Source organism: Hordeum vulgare, chromosome 6H (assembly GCF_904849725.1).
Source record: "Hordeum vulgare subsp. vulgare chromosome 6H, MorexV3_pseudomolecules_assembly, whole genome shotgun sequence".
In the NCBI taxonomy this organism is placed as follows: Eukaryota; Viridiplantae; Streptophyta; class Magnoliopsida; order Poales; family Poaceae; genus Hordeum; species Hordeum vulgare.
In genome coordinates this window covers 180,106,321-180,130,331 of record NC_058523.1, presented here as the reverse complement: position 1 = coordinate 180,130,331, position 24,011 = coordinate 180,106,321, and the positions used below count along the sequence as shown (strand labels likewise).

Genomic DNA, 24,011 nt, shown 5'->3' with positions numbered 1-24,011 from the left:
TTTCTTTGAAAGCATGATGTTGTCTCATGTCCCATACCATTTGATGGTGATATGGAGCAAGAGCGTGAAGTAACTTGTCCACAAGAAATCTCTTGGTCAGATTGAAACCATCTTGCGTCTTGTCACAGTCACATGACTCAATGTCTGCGGCGAGAGTCATGAGCCGTTCTAGTAGTTGCTTGGGAGATTCACCCTGTTCCATACAGAAATTCTGTAATTGCCCCTTGGCAATTTCATATTGAGCAAGCCGAAGAGTGGAGGTACCGGTCTTGGTCCTTATGATGTTGTCCCACAATTCCTTGGCACTTGTGATGTGAATGTAAGGTCTTCGTTGCTTGTCATTCATTCCTTTTCTTATGCACATGATCGCAGTGTCATTGAGATGCTTGTCATAAGTTTCTCTGGGCGTGAGGCATCTTGGATCAACGGGATTGTACCCATGCTCGAGGATGTCCAGCATCTCATCATTGGCGTACCTAAGATGATCCTGCATACCAACTCTCCACAAAGCAAAATCGGAATTGTCATGAAGCAAAGGAGGTTTTCCTCCAGGATTGTACTTAGATTTCTCAATTTGAGATCTAGCATAGAGCCATGAAACACTGGTTTGGTTCCTCTCCGGAGGAGGTTGGCCAAATGAGGTACCGTGCACGTGGGGCCCTGAGGCCCTCGGGGACGTGGTTGTCCCCGTGGTTAGTGATGCTAGTCTCATTTGAATTATGGACTCAAGAGAAGCATCATGCTCCTCTTTTTGCTTGGCAAGGGCCCGTTCCAGGTCCTCAGAGGTGAAAGACTTGACTTCCGCGGAAGTCCCGTCCCTCTGCACTGGAGCTACCGTAGCTGGATCCATGTCCATCTCGCTCTAGGACGGTTAAGCCACACAAATAGAGCACGAGGCTCTGATACCAATTGAAAAGGATCGAGATGGACCTAGAGGGGGGGTGAATAGGTACAAATCCAAATTTTAATAATTACTTAGCAATTTTAGGCTAAAGTGCAGAATATGAGTGTAAGCCTAATAATTGCTATGACAAAGAGTAAGCTATTAGGAGTGAAGCAAGGCAAGCGGTAAACAATAATCAAATACAAGTATGTAATAAGGATTAACACAAGTAGAGAGTTAGGGTTAGGAATAACCGAAACTCCGAGAGAGACAAGGATGTATCCCGATGTTCACTTCCTTGGAGGGAAGCTACGTCACCGTTAGAGGGGCGGATGTTACCACGAAGGCACACCAATGCCACGAAGGCTCACCCTATTCTCCCTTTGAGGTAACTCCACGAAGGCGTTTCTCAACCACTAGTGGTAAGCCTTGAGGTGGCTTCCAAACCTTCACAAACTTTCCGGGGGATATCACAATGGTTTGATTCCTCTCCGAAGACTCCTACCGCCTAGGAGTCTCCAACCTCCAAGAGTAACAAGATCACGGGGATTGCTCAAAACTTGCTCAAATCACAAATCACTTTGGTGGGAAGGAGGAGAGGGAGACTATCTATCTTTTGATTGGAACAACACTCAAAAGGACTCACAAATGCTCTTGGGATCTAGGATTTGGTGTAGACAAGAGTGAGTGAGAGGAAAGGTGTTCTTGGATGTATCTTAGTTGTGTTGAACACCCTTTCACGAGGTGGGAGAAGAGTATTTATAGTGTGGAGTGAAATCCAGCCGTTGGAGGTGCAATAAGCCACACAGGGTCCGGACGTCCGACACTTGTCGGAACTCCGAGCGTCCGTGAGGGGCCGGACGTCCGACAGGGGTCGGTCGTCCGAGACCTGTAGGCACGACTAGAACTCTTCTGAATTCATCAGCGGTCGGACGTCCGACAGGGGTCGGTCGTCCGAGGCCTGTAGATGTGCCTGAACATATTTGAATTCATCACCATGGACGTCCGGAGTGGACCGGAAGTCCGTGTTATACAGCACAATTTCTACTGGTGGTGGCTTCCGGATTTCCGATGGGGGTCGGACGTCCGGCGCTCGGACGTCCGGAGGAAGCCGGATTTCCGAGATATAGAGCACAAATTCTACTGGTGTAGACTTCCGGATTTCCGGAGCTTGGCCGGACGTCCGGCCCTCGGACGTCCGGAGGGAGCCGGATTTCCGAGATATAAGCCGCACAAACTTCTGGTGCCTGTCTGCGGATTTCCGAAGCCAGCCGGACGTCCGGCCCTCGGACGTTCGGAGGGAGCCGGATGTCCGAGGCAATTGGACATGTATTGAACTGAAAACAGGGTGGATAGTATGTGGTGTTTGGTAAGATTGTAGAGATGTGGTATGAGCAAGTTTATCGCAAAGCCTGTGATCCCCTCTTAATAGTGCGGGATCCCTATACTCAATATCAGTAAACTAAAAAGACTACTCTACATCATCTCTTCTTAATCCCGAGCCTTCTCGAAATATAAATCACCAATCTTTTCAGGCAACCTTTGGCACATAAATCTCAATCTACTAAAGTACTTGCCATCCTGAGATACACTCAACAAATGGGATTAGTTTCCTATGTATGTGTTGTCATTAACACCAAAAGACGATTAAGGGCATAGCACGCACTTTCAAACGCACCCCACTGGATTACGTCGAGACAAGTGTGAAGCTACATAAGTGAGTATTTTGTATCACGTGTTTCTCCTGTTGATCAATGTCTAACACGAAAAATGAAACTGATGTAGTATTCTAATGCTTTGTAGGACAAACCGTCAAAGTAATAAGACTGTCATCAATTGGGAGGAGCACCACATGAGTTGGGTGGACATGTGGAATGCTCAGAGACAACATCGAGTTGAAAATGATCAAACACTCGACACTGACGAGCCGGCATACTTGAGGCATTTGGAGTGGATGCGTACAGAGTACAGAGTTATCCATAAGGCTGCCTGGACTCGTTCCGATTGCTTGGACTTACTGCCGAGTGAGGCTGCTGATGCTGCATTCAATAATTCAATTAGGGAGACAGTTGGAGCGCATCTTGACTATGGTCCTCTACATGACCGAGTGGTACGTCCCTCCTTTAAAATATGAACAAGTGTCATTTATTCGTGGGTGGTATGTCACATGTGTTTTATCCAGGGCACGGAGCTATGGAGATGTATCAACGATAGTAACGTGGTCCTTGGCCGTGCCCCATGTCCACAAACGGACGGGCTTGTTAGAACTACTCTACAGGTTTGATGCCTTGTTAACCTTTGTTTTGTCGTACCTTTGTTAGCATATTAACATGTCATTATATTTTCCTTGCGCAGAAGGTCGTCAATCGTTGCCGCACACTAGCGGCTTTACTTTCTTGTCACGGTGTTTCATCCACCGATGTGAGGGCACGTGCGGAGTACACGATGGATGTGCAGTCTTCTGCTCGTCCGTCTGCCAGCCGTCCACGGTCCTCTTCTGCTCGTCCGTCTTCGAGTCGAGCACATGCTTCTTCTAGCCGAGCACATGTTGAGGAGATTGAAGAAGAAGAGGAGTCAGACAACGAGGCCGCGGATTCGGACTTCATTGAGTTTGGGGCTTCGCAGATGGAAGATGCTCCGTAGCCAAGTCAACCCACTCAGGCGACGGAAGAAACACGTCGAGCTAGCTCAAGGAACATCCGACGTCCTGGCTGGCAGAATACTCCAGAGGGCTACGGCACTAAGGGCAAGATGACTGCGAAGAGAGGGAGGAAATGAAGTATGAACTAGTGTCATGTCATGCTAGTATGAACTTGTCTTATGAAGTTTTATGTAGTTTCAAGTTTGAAGTATGAACTTGGGTTATGGAGTTTTACGTAGTTTGAAGTATGAACTTGTCTTATGGAGTTTTATGGAGTTTCAAGTTTGAAGTATGAATTTGGCTTAAGTACTTCGAAGTATGAAGTGTGAACTAGTGAATTTGTCTTATGGAGTTTTATGATGTTTCAAGTTTTATGAACTAGTGAACTTGTCATGCCATGCTACTTATACTTTTGATATGCGGATGGTTGAATGCTATGGTATGGGAAGTGCTAGTTGGAATCAAAATTTGTACTGGAACAAACTAGCAAGTTGGAACATCTACTAACTTCATATTGTGTGTAAGTTGGAAACGTGTTGACAGTTTCTGGTCTAAAGAAACGCCGAGGCCTCTAGCGTTTCTGAGGTGGGCTGCAACACCAAGACGGCTGACGTTTCTGCGGTGGTCTGCAACGTCACGGTGGACTGGCGTTATGGTGGTGCCATGAAACGCCTCGCTAGACTGATGTTTTATAGTGGCAGAAACGCCACGGCTTATGGCGTTTCAAAAAGATTAGATCGTAAAATCCTTTTAAACCAGGTTCATTTTGTGTACAATTTTATTAAAAAGGTTAAAACAGTGAAAAAATCCGAGAAGCAAGCACAAAGTACGACTAGTATGCGCGCATAGGGTGCGAAGTGGGATCTGGCAGTGGCAGTCAAGTATGAACGCACATGTGCAGTTAACGTCTTCCAAGTTCCTGACGAATTCCTTCGTGCACATTCAAGCTCAATGAGCAGTTTGAGCGCCCAAGCAGTGAACAGCTGCCTAATTAACACGGATGCAGCAGCAGCAGCAACAACAACGCCGTGCACCCAGCACACTGTATGGCCAGCTAGCTCAGCCTTCTAGGCGCGCTTTGGGTGCCGCGCGCGCACGCTGACGACTGCGACGTCGTCGATCACCGGCCCGCAGAGCGAGCTCATGTCGTCGGTCCTGGTGTTGTAGAATGAGCTGAAGAAGACGACGCGCGTGCGAGGCGACGTGGCGCGGAACGGGAGCACGGCACGCTTGGCGGCGCCGCCCTGCCCCGCCGACTCGTACGGCACCTTGGCCGACTCCCTGCCGGCGTAGGCCTCCACCATGAGCGAGCCGCGGCATGTGTTGCTGGCGTCGCCCACGCTGAAGGACAGCGCGTACTGCTTCCCCGGCACGGTGCGGATCACCTGCGCGATGGCGCTCTCCCTCCCGGCCAGCAGCTCCACGGCCCGACGCCCCCGCGGCACCGCGAAGTGGTCGCTGTCGATGTACTTGACGGCCTTGAGCGACTCCACCATCCACCCCGGCAGCGGCGAGTGCTCGTCCACCGTCCGCGACGGGATCAGCACCCCCCACTTTGTCCCGGGGATGATGTATGGCCCCTCCTCGAAATCACCATTCTTCACCAGGTTCTCTACAGGTGGTCACCACCGATATTTACACTTACACGGCGTAGGAACGGAATTAGACCATGACAGAGACACAGATTGCACGAGTGCTCACTGTTGGTGCGGCGAGGCGGGGTGAGGGTCTTGATGGCGACGGAGTCGATGAGGGGGCCGCAGGCGGGGTCCTCGGTGACGCCGGGGTTGTGGACGACAACCTCGACCTCGTCGGCGCTGGCGTCCCAGGCCCAGGAGTAGGAGTCCCAGCCGTTGCTGCTGTACATGGTCTGCATGACCAGCACACCCGACTGGCCGGACGCGGACACGTTAAGCCGCTCCGCCTGCGCGCACGTCCTCGCCGCGCTGAAGGTGAGGCTGTAGCGCGCACCGGGGACCGCGCCGCGGAGACGCTGCGCGATGGACGCCTCGTTGCCCAGGCGCACGGCGTAGGCGCCCTCGGGGACGACCAGCACCATGTCCCCCTGCTTTTGCCCCGACGGGATGTACTCCACGAACCCCGACGTCCGCCACGACGGGATCGACGACGCGCCCACCACCTGCGTCCCGCGCAGCTGCGACGGCTGCGGCCCGCGCTCGAAGTTGCCGTTCGCCAGCAGCCCTGAGAGAGACCACACCATCCAACTCATCAGCTCAGGTCAAGAAACATCCACCCCGCAAGTTTAACAGATGAGTAACGTCAGAAACAATAAAATCAGGACGTTACCATCGGTGATTCCTAGCGCCAATCTGCAGGTCGCACATAGAAGCAGGAGCACTAGCCCGGACATGGCTGACCTTGCCATCTTTGGCCCCAATGTACAAGAAACGCGGACGAGATTGATCAGACGAAGAGCACCGGACCCCGTCCCCGAGTCGTGGTAGTTCTGAGCTTCTGATGGCTATTGTGGCCTAGCTCTAGACCTTTTAAACGCACAGACCCACATAGGAATCGGTTGCGCCTTCCCAAACTGCCCCCGGATGTGTGCACGCTTAACCAACTAGCTAGCATGTTTAGGTCCTGTAACGGACGTGCAGTCTTCGTGATACAGTACAGGGTCAACAACATGAGTCCATGTTCTTCTTTCTCAAAAAAAAAAACATGTTCTTCCGCTAGTGTAGCAATTGTGTAAGAGCAACTCCAATGGGCCAACTCAAACGGACGATGAATTTGTCCGTTTCTTATCCGTTTGGGTCGACCGCTCGTCCGGCATCTGTCCTGTTTTAGATTTGTGTCGCCAGTGCGTCCAACACACCGATCCATTTCATGTCCGTAATCAACATATTTAAAAAAAAGACTCGCGGCCGATAATCAGAAGCGGCCATGTTTCATGTCAGCGGCCATGTTTCATGCCAGCAATATGCCAGCGCCGGCATACAATGCCGACCTCAAAAAATAGCACCAACACACAAAAAGGTGAGACTTGAGTTCGACCACGTCATTGCGCCCCCATGGTCATGCCAGCACGCCTGGTGGCATCCAAAAAATATGGCGCTCACCGCCATAGATCACTTGTTGTCGAACTTGAGCATGTTGGCCTGCATCTTCTCGAACCACGGCCTCTTCCTTGGCGACACGGTCTTGAGATCCACTTTCATGATCTCGACCCCGGTCATCAAGCTCGCGAGAGCCACTTCTTTGGCCTTGGTCTTGGCGTTGGCGGCATCGATCTCTAGCATCTTGGCTTGCTTCTCCGCCTTCATCTCAAGCATCCGTGCTTGCTTATCCGCCTCCATGTCAAGCCTCCTCCTTTGGAGCTCCAAGAAGGCGTTTATTTGCTCTTCTCTTTCTCGCCGGCGCTTCTCCTCCCTTGAGTCGTTTTTGGTGATCATGCCCTCCGCGGTTGCGATCAAGGCGATCGATGCCGCATCCTGCTTGTCCTCCTTCTTGGAGTTGGTCTTCCCCCTCGGTCGAGCCTTTCCGCCGTCCCCAACCTCCTTCACGGCTTGCTTCCCACCACGCTACTTGAGGCCGGCATATTGCGCCTTGAACTTCTCCTCGTCTTTTATCACCCTAAAGCAATGGGAGAGGTTGAAGCACTTGCCATTGTGTTGGACCTTGAATGCCTCCAGCGCTTGAAATGCCTACAAATGTATTTCATGCAAGCATATTGACAAATTGATATGCAAAAGCATGTACATGATGACATAAAAAGAGGGCGGCTTGCTAGCATACCATGTCTTGCACACCGATGCCGCTCACGGGGCGGGCCTTGACGCTCTCAAGAGTGGCAGAAAACTTGTTGCACTCTAGTTGGATCACCCTCCAACACTTCGAAATGGACACCCACCCGCGCGCGCTTGCTATTTGATACAGCGGAAACTTCTTGCGCTCATGGAACTCACAGTGAACACGAATCCAAAAGGTTGAATGCTTTTGTTCGGCGCCCGTCTTGGGGTCTTACCCAATGTCTCTCCAACACTCACAAAGAAGCTTGTCCTCGGCCGTCGTGTATGCCTTGGTCTGCTTGCTCTTGTGCTTCGGTGCCGTCCCATCCACTTGGTTGGCGAGATCGTCCTCAAACAAAGGTTGTGCTTCGATGTCGCACTCGTCCTCTTCCTCTAGCCCGTAGGCCTCGGGGAACTCATGATCGAGAGGGAAGCCGTCCAGGTCCAGGCCGACGCCGACCTGATCACGCATGAAGGCAACCTGATATTCATTGTAGCCTCGGCCATCCTGGCTTTGTGTCTCGTCGGGATCGAAGCCAGCGGCCTGCGCACCACCCTCGAATATCATGTTCTGCATGTAGTCGTCGTCGGCCAACATTTCGTCGAACAGGTTGCGCGCGCCCGGCAGCTGGTCGGATGGCGTTTGCCTCGCACGTTTCCTCACGCCTCCGGATGACGGGCCACCGGCCATTGGTGTGGAGTTGAGGTCGATGGTCGTGGGCGCGGGCGTGGAAGGCGCGACCACGCTCACCTCGGGCGAGCACTCCCCCGAGAGGCGGGAGGCCGGCGGGTAGACGTGGAAGCCTGGCACCAGGTTGCAAGACGATGCGCGGGGCGAGTCGGGCAGCAACGCCCGAGGGAAGGCGGGTGAGCCGGTGCTGACCGTGGAGGCCATGTCGGCGTTGACGAGGTCGTGCTCGCTAGGGTTTAACCCCAACATGCATAGCGTCTCCCTCGTTGCCGCCGCGACGCGGGCGTTGGTGACCTGCTGCTGAGTGGCGGCCGCCGCGATGGCTTTTGATAACCCACAAGTATAGGGGATCGCAACAGTTTTCGAGGGTAGAGTATTCGACCCAAATTTGTTGATTCGACACAAGGGGAAGCAAAAGAATATTCTCGAGTATTAGCAGTTGAGTTGTAAATTCAACCACACCTGAAAGACTTAGTATCTGCACCAAAGTATCAGTAGCAAGGTGGTGTGATAGCAATAGTAGCAACAGTAATAGTAGCAGTGACAGCAGTAGCGGCACAGTAACAGTAGCGGCAGTGACAGCAGTAGCGACAAAGTAACGTAGCAAGGACCAGTAGGAAAAACTCGTAGGCATTGGATCGGTGATGGATAATTATGCCGGATGATATTCATCATGCAATAGTTATAACACGGGGAGATATGTAACTAGCTCCAGTTCGTCAATGTAATGTAGGCATGTATTCCGTATGTAGTCATACGTGCTTAGGGAAAAGAACTTGCATGACATCTATTGTCCATCCCTCCCGTGGCAGCGGGGTCCTAATGGAAACTACGGGATATTAAGCTTCTCCTTTTAATAAAGAACCGGACCAATGCATTAACACGTGGTGAATACATGAACTCCTCATACTATGGTCATCTCCGGGAGTGGTTCCGGCTATTGTCACTTCGGGGTTGCTGGGTCATAACACATAGTAGGTGACTAAAACTTGAAAGGTAGAATCTAAAAGACACATATATTGGCGACAACATAATAGGTTCAGATCTGAAATCATGGCACTCGGGCCCTAGTGACAAGCATTAAGCATGGCAAAGTAGTAGCAACATCAATCTCAGAACATAGTGGATACTAGGGATCAATCCCCGTCAAAACTAACTCGATTACATGATAGATCTCATCCAACCCATCACCGTCCATCAAGCCTAAAATGAGATTACTCACGAACGGTGAAGAGCATCATGGAATTGGCGATGAAGGAAGGTTGGTGATGACGATGGCGACGATCTCCCCTCTCCCAAGCCTAGAACAGACTCCAGATCTGCCCTCCAGAGGAAGAACAGGTGGTGGCGGCGCCTCCATATCGTAAAACGCAATGAACTCTCCTCGTTGATTTTTTTCCGAACGAAAGGGACTAAATAGAGCTGGAATTGGAGGCGGTAGAGCTCCGAGGGCCCCACAAGCCTGCTAGGCGCGGCCAGGGGGGTCGCGTCTGGTGGGCTTGTGGGCTCCTCTCTCCACCCCTCCGGTTGATTCTTGCGCCAGTATTTTTTATATATTTCACAAAAAATCCTCCTAAATTTTCAGGTCATTCCGAGAACTTTTATTTCTGCGCAAAAACAACACCATGGCAATTCTGTTGAAAACAGTGTTAGTCTGGGTTAGTTCCATTCAAATCATGCAAATTAGAGTCCAAAACAAGGGCAAAAGAGTTTGGAAAAGTAGATACGATGGAGACGTATCAACTCCCCCAAGCTTAAAGCCTTGCTTGTCCTCAAGCAATTCAGTTGACAAACTGAAAGAGACAAAAGAAAAACTTTTACGAACTCTATTTGATCTTGTTGTTGCAATTACGTCTAACTCATATTCAGAATTTCAACAAGATCATAAGCAAACCACATAAGCAATGACATCTAGGTCTGATGGTAAACTCATATCAATGGCATAATCAACTAGCGAGCAATAATGATAAGTTTCAAACGTCAACACTTCAATCAAAACAATCATGAAGCAGTATGAACAGATGGTATCTCGCTAGCTCTTTCTGAGACCGCAAAACATAAATGCAGAGCACCTTCAAAGACCAAGGGCTGACCGAACATTGTAATTCATGGCAAAGAAGATCCAGTCACAGTCATACTCAATATCAATTAAAAGCAAAGCATAAGAATGACATAGTTGCTCTCTAATTGGTGCTTTTATAAGAAGAGGATGACTCAACAGAAACATAAATAGATAGGCCCTTCGCAAAGGGAAGCATCGATTTGCAGACGTGCCAGAGCTCAAGCTTTGAAGACAGAGATAAATAATTTTGGGTGGCATGCTTTCATTCAACGCAATGACCAAGAGTTTTCACCATCTTCCATGCTAAACATACTATAGGCGGTTCCCAAACAGAAAAGTAAAGTTTTGACTCCCCACCACCGATCAATCACACTCCACGACTAGCCGAATACTCGGGTGCCGTCCATACCAACAATAATTCAGGGGGAGTTTTGTTTGCAATTATCTTTTCGATTTGAGCATGGAACTGGGCATTCCAATTACCGGCCCCATTCTCGTGAATGATAGTGAATAAACATGTATCGAGGATAACACGCCTAGCATGGAAGATACTGATCGCCCCTTGTCACCACATGAGCGGTTCGGGCATGCAAAACATATTATTTCTTGAAGGTTTAGAGAATGGCACATGCAAATTTAGTTGGAACGACACGTAGATACCGCATATAGGTAGGTATGGTGGACTCATATGGAACAACTTTGGGTTTATGGAAGTGGATGCACAAGCAGTATTCCCGCTTAGTACAAGTGAAGGCTAGCAAAAGACTGGAAGCGACCAACTAGAGAGCGACAACAGTGAGAAAAATGCATTGAGATTAACCAACATTGAGTGCAAGCATGAGTAGGACATAAATCACCATGAACATGAATATCATAGAGGCTATGCTCATTTTGTTTCAACTACATGCGTGAACATGTGCCAAGTCAAGCCACTTGCATCATTCAAAGGAGGATACCATCCTATCATACTACATCATAATCATCTCGAGATTCATGTTGGCATCCAAGACAAACCATTATAAGCTCCTAGCTGATTAAGCATGGCATCAGAAACTATGATCTCTAAGTTGTCATTGCAAACATGTTTCTCTCACAACAAAGCAGAATCAGGAACGATGAGCTAGTCATAATTACAAAAGCAAAATAGATCGAGTTCATACCAGCTTTTCCAGGCTCAGTCACTTCATCATATATCGTCATTATTGTCTTTCACTTGCACGACCGGATGATGTGAACAATAATAAGAGTGCTCGTGCATTGGACTAAGCTGGAATCTGCAAGAAAACACAAAGGAGAAGACAAAGTAATATGGCTCTTTGACAGATAAACAGATATGCATGCGAGAGCCACTAAACATTGTAACCATGGCCATCTACCTTGACCCAAAGAAAAAGAAAACTATTTACACGGGAAAGCTCCCAACAAGCAAAAGAAGAATGAGAAATATTTTTGGGTTTTCTCAAACTAGACAAACACACGAGAAGAAAGCGAGAAAAAGAAATAAACTAGCATGGATGATACAGTGGCAAAGTGTGAACACCGACTAACAAAGTGGAAGTGTGAGCATGAATATAAAGTCGATGGGAAACACGTACTCCCCCAAGCTTAGGCTTTTGGCCTAAATTGGTCTACTCCCAAGGATGGTCCTGGCGATACCCAAAATCATAATGGGGGTTGTACGGGAGCGCTGCAGCTACCGCTTGAATAGCTGCCTCACAGAGGCGAGCATCCTTTGCCTCCCTCTCATACTCCTCTGCCTCTCCTCTGGTCATGTAATATCTCCATTTTACCTGAAAATCAAAGAAGGCAGGAGCAGGAAGGGTAATATGGAAAACACGTTGTCGGTTAAATATTAACCGGTATAGGAGGGATTCATTGTCCCTCTCAAGGAACTGATAACGTGTCATAGCGGCGCGATCAAGGGAAGCTGTATGGAGCGGGGGTCTCCTTTGCGGATAGGTATTCCAAGAAAATTTGCTATGCGAGTGGCATAGATCCCACCAAAGTAATCCCCTTCATTAGCATTATTATTCAGCCTCCTCGCTATTATAACTCCCATGTTGAAACTTCTATCACCCGTTACTGCGCTCTTAAGAATACTAAGGTCGGGTGCGCAGAGGTGACAATGCTCAATCTTGCCGTTAATGCATCTACCTATGAAGAGGGCAAAGTAATGCAAGGTAGGAAAATGAATGCTCCCCATGGTAGCCTGCGTAATATCTCTAGTTTCTCCAACAGTTATACTAGATAAAAAATCTCTAACCGAAGATTTAGGAGGATCATTGAGACTACCCCAATCAGGTATTTTGCAAATTCTATTGAAATCCTCTAAATCCATGGTATACGATTTGTCATAGAGATCAAACAGTACAGATGTATCACGGCCAGCTGAAAATTTGAATCTACGAACAAAAGAGGTAGTGAGAGTAGCATACTGTTCACATTTATCGGAGATGAATTCTTCGAGTCCGACGTTGTGAACAAGTGTATCAAACTCGTCTTTGAAACCTGCCTCAATCATGAATTCATCAGAAGGCCATTCACATGGTTGTACCTGTGCGTTCCTCTGTTCGTAAGGATCGGGCTCCCGAATCGCGAGACGGGGACCCTTCTTGCTTGAGGAACCACCATGATAGTTTCTCCTAAACATCTTCCTTTTCTGAAATTTTTCAGTAACTCAAAGGAAAAGTGAACAAGGCTCAACGAAAATCATAGCAACTACTCCGACAAGTGCCTAGAGGCCATATCACGCATCAAAACTACTTGGGACCAGCTAAAATTAGCATGCAAAGCTCAAGAACAGGGTCACCAAGGCAGAAAAAATACGCAACGAATAAGGCACTAGAGAAAAAACTAATTGGACGAATGGAGGAGTCACATACCAAGGAGCAATTTCCCCAAAACAGTTTGGTGAATGGGGCTTTGCACAAGGAGATTGAAAATTGCATCAAGAAGAGCAAGAACACGGGTTTGAGCTGCGAAACGATTTTTTCTGGAGGTAGGAGAAGGAGATGTGAGCTGGAATAAGTGGAGGGGGGACATATGGGCCCCACAAGCCTGGTAGGCGCGTCCAGGGGGGTGCCCGCGCCTCCAGGGCTTGTGGCCCACTGATGCATCCCCCTGACTAGCTCTCCGTCTCAGAATTTTTCAAAAATTCCAAAAAAATCATACTTGATTTTCAGGGCATTCGGAGAACTTTTATTTTTGGGAGACTTTTCTACGGGACGCTAAAAGCAGAAAACAGGGAAAACTAAAGCTAAATCTATCATTTTTCTTCTAAGCAACCGAAGGTAAAAGCTTGAAAGAGAGGGTTGTGACTCCTCGATTCATCCATCCCATGGTCATCGAAAGAAATCCGTCAATGAGGTTGATCAAGTCTCCATGACAAACTTTTTTGAATCGCATAAAAAGGAACGGAGAATTTTCGAGTAGTCACTAGGTTACCTCAATGGGGATGTGCATATCCCAACAAGCAACTCATACTTCATCTTAACAGTAGGTATAGGGCATTCAAAGCTCCCAATAAGAATCGATGAAGTTTTTTCAATAGCATTGATGCAATGTACTCGATATTGTTTCTTCGGAAAGTGCACCGTATGCTCATTACCATTAACATGGAAAGTGACATTGCCTTTGTTGCAATCAATAACAGCCCCTGCAGTGTTTAAAAAGTTTCTTCCAAGGATGACCGTCATGGCATCATCCTCGGGAATATCCAGGATAACCAAGTCTGTTAAGATAGTAACATTAGCAACCACAACAGGCACATCCTCGCAAATGTCGATAGGGAAAGCAGTTGATTTGTCGACCATTTGCAGAGAGATTTCAGTGGGTGTCAACTTGTCCAATTCAAGTCTGCGATAAAGAGAGAGAGGCATAACACTAACACCGGCTCCAAGGTCGCATAAAGCAGTTCTAACGTAGTTGCCTTTAATGGAGCAAGGTATAGTGGGCACTCCGCGATCACCTAGTTTCTTAGGAGTTCCACCCTTGAAGGTATAATTAGCGAGCATGGTGGAAATCTCAACCTCAGGTATCCTCCTCTTATTAGTCACAATATCCTTCATATACTTAGCATACGGAGACATTTTGAGCATATCTGTCAAACGCATTTGCAGAAAGACAGGTCTAATCATTTTAACAAATCGCTCAAAATCCTCATCATCCTTTTTCTTGGATGGTTTGGGAGGAAAGGTCATGGGTTCCTGAACCCATGGTTCCCTTTCTTTACCATGCTTCCTAGCAATAAAGTCGTTCTTGTCGTGTCTTCTATTCTTAGGTTGTGGGTTATCAAGATCAACAAGTTCATTCTCCACATCCTTATCATTGCTAGGTTGAGCATCTTCATGAGCATCATTATCGATATTATCATTGGGATCATGTTCATCACCTGATTGTGTTTCAGCATCAGAAACAGAGATATCGTTTGGATTCTCGGGTCTAAAAGCATCAGGGTTGCTAGCGTGCAAGTTCCTATCATCTTTCTTCTTCTTCCTAGGATGACTAGGTGCATCAGTGCTAACTCCTTGAGAATCTTGTTCAATTCTCTTAGGATGACCCTGAGGATATAAAGGTTCCTGGGTCATTCTACCGTCTCTAGTGACGACTCTGACAGAATTGTCATTCAACTCATTGAGCAAGTCATTTTGAGCCTTAAGCACTTGTTCTACCTGAGTAGTAACCATAGAGGCATGTTTACTCAAGAGCTTAAGAACATTGACATTTCTGTCCACACAAGCACTTAAATGACTAAGCATGCGAGCATTCTGTTCCAATTGTCTGCTAACATAATAATTGAAACTCTCTTGTTTGGCAAAAAAGTTATCAAATTCATCCAGGCATAAGCTAGCAGGTTTATCAAAAGGAATATCACTCTCATTGAATCTACGAAGAGAATTTACCTCTACTACCTGTATCGGGTTATCAAGACCATGGATCTCTTCGATAGGTGGTAGATTTTTTACATATTCAGACTTAATGCCTTTATCTTTCATAGATTTCTTAGCTTCTTGCATATCTTCAGGACTGAGGAATAGAATACCTCTTTTCTTAGGAGTTGGCTTCGGAGGTGGTTCGGGAATAGTCCAAGCATTCTCATTGCACAAGATATTATTCAACAGGATCTCAGCTTGTTCTACAGTTCGTTCCCTAAAAACACAACGGGCACAACTATCTAGGTGGTCTTTAGAAGCATCGGTTAGTCCATTATAGAAGATATCAAGTATTTAATTCTTCTCAAGAGGGTGATCACGCAAAGCATTCAACAGCTGGACGAGCCTCCCCCAAGCTTGTGGGAGACTCTCTTCTTCAACTTGCGCAAAGTTGTATATTTCCTGCAAGGCAGCTTGCTTCTTATGGGCAGGAAAATATTTCTCAGAGTAGTAGATCATATCCTGGGGGCTACGCACACAACCAGGAGCAAGAGAAGTGAACCAAGTCTTAGCATCATACTTTAGCGAGAAAGGAAACAACTTCAGGATATAGTAGTGGCGGATCTTTTCCTCACTCGTGAATAGGGTGGCTTGATATGTCTCAAATGTATCTATAATTTTTGATGGTTTCATGCTGTTATCTTGTCAACTTTGGATGTTTTATATACCTTTTATATTTTTTTTGCGACTAACTTATTAATTCAATGCCAAGTGTGAGTTCCTGTTTTTTCTGTGTTTTTGACTCTTTTCAGATCTGATTTTGGAACGGAGTCCAAACGGTATAAAATCCCCGAAATAATTTTTTCCAGAACAGAAGAAGATCGGGGGACTTGAGGGCCAAGGCAGGAGGCCCACAGGGAGCCCACAAGCCCTAACGTCGCGGCCAGGGGGGGCCCACGGTGACCAGGCTTGTGGCCTCCCTGGCGCTCCCCTGCCCTAGCTCTTTGGCCTATAAATTCCCTAAAATCCCAGAAATAATCAGGGCATCCACGAAAACACTTTTCTGCCGCCGCAAGCTTCCGTTTCCGCGAGATCTAATCTGGAGACCCTTCTCGGTGCCCTGCCGGAGGGGACTTTGGAGCTGGAGGGCTTCTACATCAACATCATCGCCTCTCCAATGACTCGTGAGTAGTTCACTTCAGACCTACGGGTCCGTAGTTAGTAGCTAGATGGCTTCTTCTCTCTCTTGGATCTTCAATACAAAGTTCTCCATGATCTTCATGGAGATCTATCCGGTGTAATCCTCTTTGGCGGTGTGTTTGTCGAGATCCGATGAATTGTGGATTTGGGATCAGATTATCAATGAATTATATTTGAGTCTTTCTTGATTTCTTATATGCATGATTTGATATCCTTGTAAGTCTCTTCGAGTCTTGGGTTTTGTTTGTCCAACTAGATCTATGATTCCTGCAATGGGAGAAGAGCTTGGTTTTGGGTTCATACCGTGCGGTGACCTTTCCCAGTGACAGAAGGAGCAGCAAGGCATGCATCGTGTTGTTGCCATCAAGGGTAACAAGATGGGCTTTCATCATAGATTTGAGATTGTCCATCTACATCATGTCATCTTGCTTAAGGCGTTACTCTGTTCTTTTGAACTTAATACACTAGATGCATGCTGGATAGCGGTCAACGTGTGGATTAATAGTAGTAGATGTAGAAAGTATCGGTCTACTTGTTTTGGACGTGATGCCTATAGATATGATCATTGCCATAGATAACTTCATGACTTTGCGCGGTTCTATCAATTGCTCGACAGTAATTCGTTCACCCACCGTCTACTTGCTTTCATGAGAGAAGCCACTAGTGAACACTATGGCCCCCGGGTCTATTCACAACTATCGTCTCCACTTTCACTTTTACTTTGCTTTGTTTACTTTTTGCTTTCAGTTCTCACTTTGCAAACAATCTATAAGGGATTGACAACCCCTTCATAGCGTTGGGTGCAAGCTCTTTGTGTTTGTGCAGGTACTTGTGACTTGACGCGATCCTCCTACTGGATTGATACCTTGGTTCTCAAACTAAGGAAATACTTACCTCCGCTATGCTACATCCCCTTTCCGCTTCAAGGGAACACCAACGCAAGGCTCCAAGGCCGCGGGGGAATCCTTTGCATATTTGCCAAGGAAGTCCCTATAGGCGTAGCCCGTAGCAGAAGGATTCCTGGCGCCGTTGCGAGGGAAGGTCTTTTGTTGCCGTAGTAGAAGTATTTCTGGCGCCGTTGCCGGGGAGGATCGCTTGCCGAGGAGTAGCAAGACAAGAATACTCTCCCGTCAACACGCCTATTTCTGGCACCGTTGCTGGGGAGAGATCAAGTCAAGATCTATCCAAGTAGGTGTCACAAACTCATCTCTTGCATTTACCTTTTTTGCGAATTGCCTCTCGTTTTCCTCTCCCCCACTTCAAATTTGCCGTTTTCATTTGCCTTTCTCCTTTGCTGTTTTCTTTCGTCTTTTGCCTTCTTTTTGCGCCCGTTTTCCTCGCTTTCCCTTGGGCTTGTTAGTGAGAGACCTTTCCTCATGGCCAAACCAAACTATTTCAGAAGGTTGGAAGAGATTGAAACTAGTGTCAAAGGTTTCATGTCTTCTCAGTTTGACCAAAATAGTTACTTCCATAGGGAATTAAAAGAGCAAAATTCTTTTATGGCCCGTTTGAATAAAGAAGTTGATGATATGGGCAAAGAATTCCTTGCACTAAATTCTCAGCTTGCTCACCTTGAAAAATTGGTGGGCCAAATATCTGACAAGCAGGCTACCTTAGTCAATAAGATGGCACCTAAACTTGAAATTGGTGATGCAAATCACGAAGATCTTAAAGTGCTTGGTGTGACTCCTCTTGAATCTTTGTTTTCGCATGTCAAACCTATTGATGAAGGGGCTGGATATGAATCTACTTTGGTTGAAAAACGCCCAATGATATAGAGTCCACCTATCTTGATGATAAAGGTGTGGAGAGTGGAGTAGAAGAAATCAAAATATTGGGTAGTAATGAAACTCCCACTTTGGATTTCAAGGAGTTCAATTATGATAGTTGCTCCTTGTTTGAATGCATTTCCTTGATGCAATCCATTGCAAACTCTCCACATGCTTATAGCCAAAGCAAAGCCTTTACCGCTCATATCATAGATGCTATGATGAAATCTCCTGAAGAGAAACTCGAATTAGAAGTCTCTATACCTAGAACACTTCATGATGAGTGGGAACCTACTATCAAAATCAAAATCAAAAACTATGAATGCAATGCTTTGTGTGATTTGGGTGCTAGTGTTTCCGCGATTCCAAAGTCTTTATGTGATATTCTTGGTTTTCATGAGATTGAAGAGTGTTCTCTTAATTTGCATCTTGCGGATTCTACTATCAAGAAACCCATGGGAAGGATCGATGATGTTCTTATTGTTGCAAATAAGAACTATGTACCCGTGGATTTCATTGTACTTGACATAGATTGCAATCCTTCATGTCCCATTATTCTTGGTAGACCTTTCCTAAGGACTATTGGTGCTATCATCGATATGAAGGAAGGGAATATTAGATTTCAATTTCCTCTAAATAAGGGCATGGAGCATTTTCCTAGAAAGAAAATAAGATTGCCTTATGAATCTATGATGAGGGCTACTTATGGTTTGAGCACCAAAGATGACTATACGTGATTCCATCACCTTATGCCTAGCTAAGGGCGTTAAACAATAGCGCTTGTTGGGAGGCAACCCAACGAATCTATCCTTTTTCTTTCTGTTTTTTGTTTTCCACACTTTCATAATTCTGTTATGATTGTGTTTTTTGTGTTTCTTTTGCGTTTGTGCCAAGTAAAACCGTTATGATTAGTCTTGGGGATGATCGTGGTGGTCATGCTGGAAAAGACAGAAACTTTCTGCTCACGAAAAGAATTTTCATTTTTTTTTTTCTGTGAGAGCTTTTGAGTTGATTCTTTTTTCTGCTGATTGCTACGAAAATTCTTCAGACTGTCGTAAGTTTTCCAAATTTTTGAAGTAACATAAGTATACGAAGTATACAGATTGCTACAGACTGGTCTGCTGTTAACAGATTCTGTTTTTGTCGAGTTGGTTGCTTATTTTGATGAAACTATGGATAGTATCGGGGGGTATTATCCATGGAAGATTGAAAATACAGTAACCCAACATCAGCATAATTAGAATTTAAGTTTTCTACAGTACCTAAGGAAGTGGTGGTTTGCTTTCTTATACTAATGTTATCACGAGTTTCTGTTTAAGTTTCGTGTTGTGAAGTTTTCAAGTTTTGGGTGAAGTTCTTATGGACAAAAAGATAAAGAGTGGCAAGAGCTCAAGATTGGGGATGACCAAGGCACCCCAAGTTGATTCAAGGATGCCGTAAAAGCCAAAGATTGGGGATGCCCCGGGAAGGCATCCCCTCTTTCGCCTTCAATCCATCGGTAACGTTACTTGGGGCTATATTTTTATTCACCACATGTTATGTGTTCTGCTTGGAGCATATTGTATCGTAGGAGTCTTTTATTTTTGTTTTGTCACAATCTTACTTTCTGCACACCTAGAGAGAGAGACATGCACTCACCATGATTTTGTCGAGCTTCACTTATATCCTTTTGTTAGATAATTCAGCTCACATGTGTTTCACTTATATCTTTTGAGGTAGTTGATTTTGCTCTGTGTGTTTCACTTCTATCTTTTAGAGCACGGAAGCGCGTGGCGTGGTAGTTGATCTATGCTATAAGAGTAGTCTCAAAAGGGGTAGTTATCCAAAGGGATATGAAAACTTCCACCTTCATGTGCATTGAATAGTTAGATAAGTTTGATTCATCTCAATTAGTTTCGAGTTGTGGTTGTGGTAATATTGAAGTTATACTAGTAAGGTGTTGTGGATCTAGAAATACTTGTGTTGAAGTTAGTGATTCCCATAGCATGCACGTATGGTGAACCGCTATGTGATGAATTCTGAGCATGATTAGTCTATTGATTGTCATCCTTTGTGTGGCGGTCGGGATCGCGCGATGGTTTATACCTACCAACCCTTCCCCTAGGAGTATGCGTTGAATGCTTTGTTTCGATTACTACAAAAACTTTTGCAACAAGTATATGAGTTCTTCATGACTAATGTTGAGCCCATGGTTTAGATGCACTTTCACCTTTCACCATCACTGTCTTCTTTAGTGTCGTGCGACTTTCGCCGGTGCACAAAACCCACCATTAGCCTCCCTCAAAACAGCCACCATACCTACCTACTATGGCTTTTTCAAAGCCATTCCGAGATATATTGCCATGCAACTACCACCATGACATGTGCCACCACTTCTACATTGCCATTGCATGATCATAAGATAGCTAGCATGATGTTTCCATTAATGTCTATGACATGCTAGATCATCGTCACGGTACACTGCCGAAGGCATTCCAGATAGAGTCATCATTGCTCTAAGTTTTGAGTTGTAAGTGTGATGATCATCATTGATGGAGCATTGTCCCATGTGAGGAAATAAAAGAGGCCAGCGAATCCCATTTAGAAAAAGAGGCCAAAGATGCCCACCAAAAAAGAGAGGCCAAAGAGCCCACCAAGAAAAATGAGAGAAAAAGAGACAAGGGACAGTGCTACTATCTTTCCACACTTGTGCTTATTAAGCACCATGATCTTCACGATTGAGAGTCTCTCATTTTGTCACCACCATATAGCTAGTGGGAAATTTTCATTATATAACTTGGCTTGTATATTCCAATGATAGGCTTCCTCAAAATTGCCTTAGGTCTTCGTGAGCAAGCAAGTTGGATGCACACCCACTAGTTTTCTTTAAGAGCTTTCACATACTCTTAGCTCTAGTGCATCATTTGTATGGAAATCCCTACTCATTCACGTTGATATCTATTGATGAGAATCTCCATAGCTCGTTGATATGCCTAGTCAATGTGACCATCTTCTCCTTGTTTGCCTTGCAACCTCCACCACACTCCATTCCACTTATAGTGCTAAAACCATGGCTCACGCTCATGTATTGCATGAGAGTTCAAAAGTTTGAGAAAGTAAAAGTGTGAAAACAATTACTTGGCCAATACCGAGGTTGTGCATGATTTAAATTCGTTGTGCAAGGATGATAGAGCATAGCCAGACTATATGATTTTGTAGGGATAACTTTCTTTTGGCCTTGTTATTTTGAAAGTTCATGATTACCTTGCCAGTTTGCTTGAAGTATTATTGTCTACACGTCAATAGCTAACTATTGTGTTGAATCTAATGGATCTGAACATTCACGTCACATAAGAGGAGTTACAAAGGACATCTATGCTAGGTAGCATGAAAGCATCAAAAATTCATTCTTTATCACTTCCCTACTCGAGGACGAGCAGGAGTTAAGCTTGGGGATGCTTGATACGTCTCAAACGTATCTATAATTTTTGATGGTTTCATGCTGTTATCTTGTCAACTTTGGATGTTTTATATACCTTTTATATCTTTTTTTGGGACTAACTTATTGATACGTCCATTTTGCATCATGCTTTCATGTGGATATTTATCGCTTTATGGACTGTTATTATACTTTGTGGAACCTTACTTATGCCTTTTCTCTCTTATTTAGCAACGTTTATTTGAAGAGGGAGAATACCGGCAACTGGAATTCTGTACTGGAAAAGGAGAAAGTCCGAGTCCTCTATTCTGCGCAACTCCAAATGCCCTGCAAATCAACGTGGATTTTTTGGGAATATATAAAAAATACTGGGCGAAAGAAGTGTCACAAGGGAGCAACCATAGGCCCACAAGCATGGTTGACGTGACCTACCCCCTAGCCGCGGCAACAGGGCTTGTGGGCACCCTGGTGGCCCACTGCCCCCCCCCCCCCCTCTTTTGCTATATGAAGGGTTTCGTCCGAGAAAAAAGTCGGGGTGGAGCTTTTTCGTGGATTCTCCGCCGCCACGAGGCGGAACTTGAGCAGATCCAATCTAGAGCTCCGGCAGGACGATCCTGCCGGGGAAACTTCCCTCCCGGAGGGGGAAATCGTTGCCATCGTCATCACCAACACTCCTCTCGTCGGAGGGGAGTCATCTCCATCAACATCTTCATCAGCACCATCTCCTCTCCAAACCCTAGTTCATCTCTTGTAACCAATCTCCGTCTCGCGACTCCGATTGGTACTTATAAGGTTGCTAGTAGTGTTGATTACTCTTTGTAGTTGATGCTAGTTGGATTACTTGGTGGAAGAGTTTATGTTCAGATCCTTGATTCTATTCATTACACCTCTGATCATGATTATGATTATGCTTTGTGAGTAGTTACTTTTGTTCCTGAGGACATGGGATAAGTCATGCTGATAATAGTCATGTGAATTTGGTATTCGTTCGGTATTTTGATATGTTGTATGTTGTTTTTCCTCTAGTTGTGTTATGTGAACGTAGACTACATAACACTTAACCATATTTCAGCCTAGAGGGAGGCATTGGGGAGTAGTAAGTAGATGATGGGTTGCTAGAGTGACAGAAGCTTAAACCCCAGTCTATGCGTTGCTTCGTAAGGGGCTGATTTGGATCCACTAGTTTAATGCTATGGTTAAACGTTGTCTTAATTCTTATTTCGTAGTTGCGGAAGCTTGCGAGAGGGGTTAATCATAAGTGGTATGCTTGTCCAAGTAAGGGCAGTACCCAAGCGCCGGTCCACCCACATATCAAACTATCAAAGTAACGAACACGAATCATATGAACATGATGAAACTAGCATGACACAAATTCCCGTGTGTCCTCGGGAGCGTTTTTCCTCTTATAAGACTTTGTTCAGGCTTGTCCCTTGCTACAAAAGGGATTGGGCCACTTGCTGCACCGTTTCTACTACTTGTTACTTGTTACTTTTCGCTTGCTACGTTTCACCTCACTACACCATCACTTGTTACCGCTACTTTCAGTGCTTGCAGTTATTACCTTGCTGAAAACCGTTTATCAGAGCCTTTTTCTCCTTGTTGGGTTCGACACTCTTACTTATAGAAAGGACTATGATTGATCCCCTATACTTGTGGGTCATCAAGAATCTTTTCTGGCGCCGTTGCCGGGGAGTGAAGCGTCTTTGGTAAGTGGAATTTGGTAAGGAAACATTTATATACTGTGCTGAAATTTATTGTCACTTGTCACTATAGAAACTGTTCCTTTGAGGAGTTTGTTCGGGGTATCTTCACCACGAACGGAAGCACGAGGAGTTGTTCCTCAACCTGAGGTACCAACTGAAAATATCTTTTATGAAATTCCTTCGGGTATGCTTGAGAAATTGCTGGCTAATCCTTTTACAAGAGGTGGATCATCCCATCCAGACTTGCATCTGATCTATGTAGATGAAGTTTGTGGTTTATTTAAGCATGCAGGTTTGCTCGAGGATGAGGTAAAGAAAAAAGTATTTCCTTTATCTTTGAAGGATAAGGCGTTGACATGGTATAGGCTATGTGATGATACTGGATCATGGGACTAAAATCGGTTGAAATTGGAATTTCATCAAAAAATTTATCCTATGCATTTAGTACATCGTCATCGGAATTATATTTATAACTTTTGGCCTCGTGACAGGGAATGCATAGCTCAAGCTTGGGGGAGGCTTAAATCAATGCTATATTCATGCCCCAATCATGAACTCTTGAGAGAAATTATCACTCAAAACTTTTATGCTCGGCTTTCTCATGAAGATCGTACCATGCTTGACACTTCTTGTACCGGTTCTTTTATGAAGAAGGATATTGACCACAAGTGGAATTTATTGGAAAGAATCAAACGTAATTCTGAAGATTGGGAGCTCGAAGAAGGTAAGGAGTCAGGTATGAATTTCCAGTTTGATTGCGTTAAATCTTTTGTTGAAACAAACACTTCTAGAGATTTTAGCGCTAAGTATGGACTTCTCTGAGATAGTAGCTTCTCTATGTGAATCTTTTGCTGCTCATGTTGATCTTCCCAAAGAGAAGTGGTTTAAGTATCATCCTCCTATAGAAATCAACATAGTTAAACCCAATCTAGTTGAAGAGAAAGTCATTGCCTTTAGTGATCCTATTGTTCCTTGTGCCTATGCTAAGAAACCACCTTACCCTGCTAGGAAAAAGGATTATTCT

The 24,011-nt window shown here is 45.5% G+C and overlaps 1 protein-coding gene across 1 annotated transcript; it reads right to left on the bottom strand.

The window, feature by feature from the left end:
• Nucleotides 1-4,420: 4,420 nt before the first annotated feature.
• Nucleotides 4,421-6,019, bottom strand: LOC123402382. Its single transcript, XM_045096297.1, has 3 exons — nt 5,832-6,019; nt 5,226-5,726; nt 4,421-5,136 (listed from the first exon to the last, which is right to left on the bottom strand). Exons 1-3 carry the CDS (start codon nt 5,908-5,910, stop codon nt 4,592-4,594), a joined length of 1,125 nt encoding a protein of 374 aa, XP_044952232.1. The 5' UTR covers nt 5,911-6,019; the 3' UTR covers nt 4,421-4,591.
• Between the last annotated feature and the right edge of the window lie 17,992 nt (nt 6,020-24,011).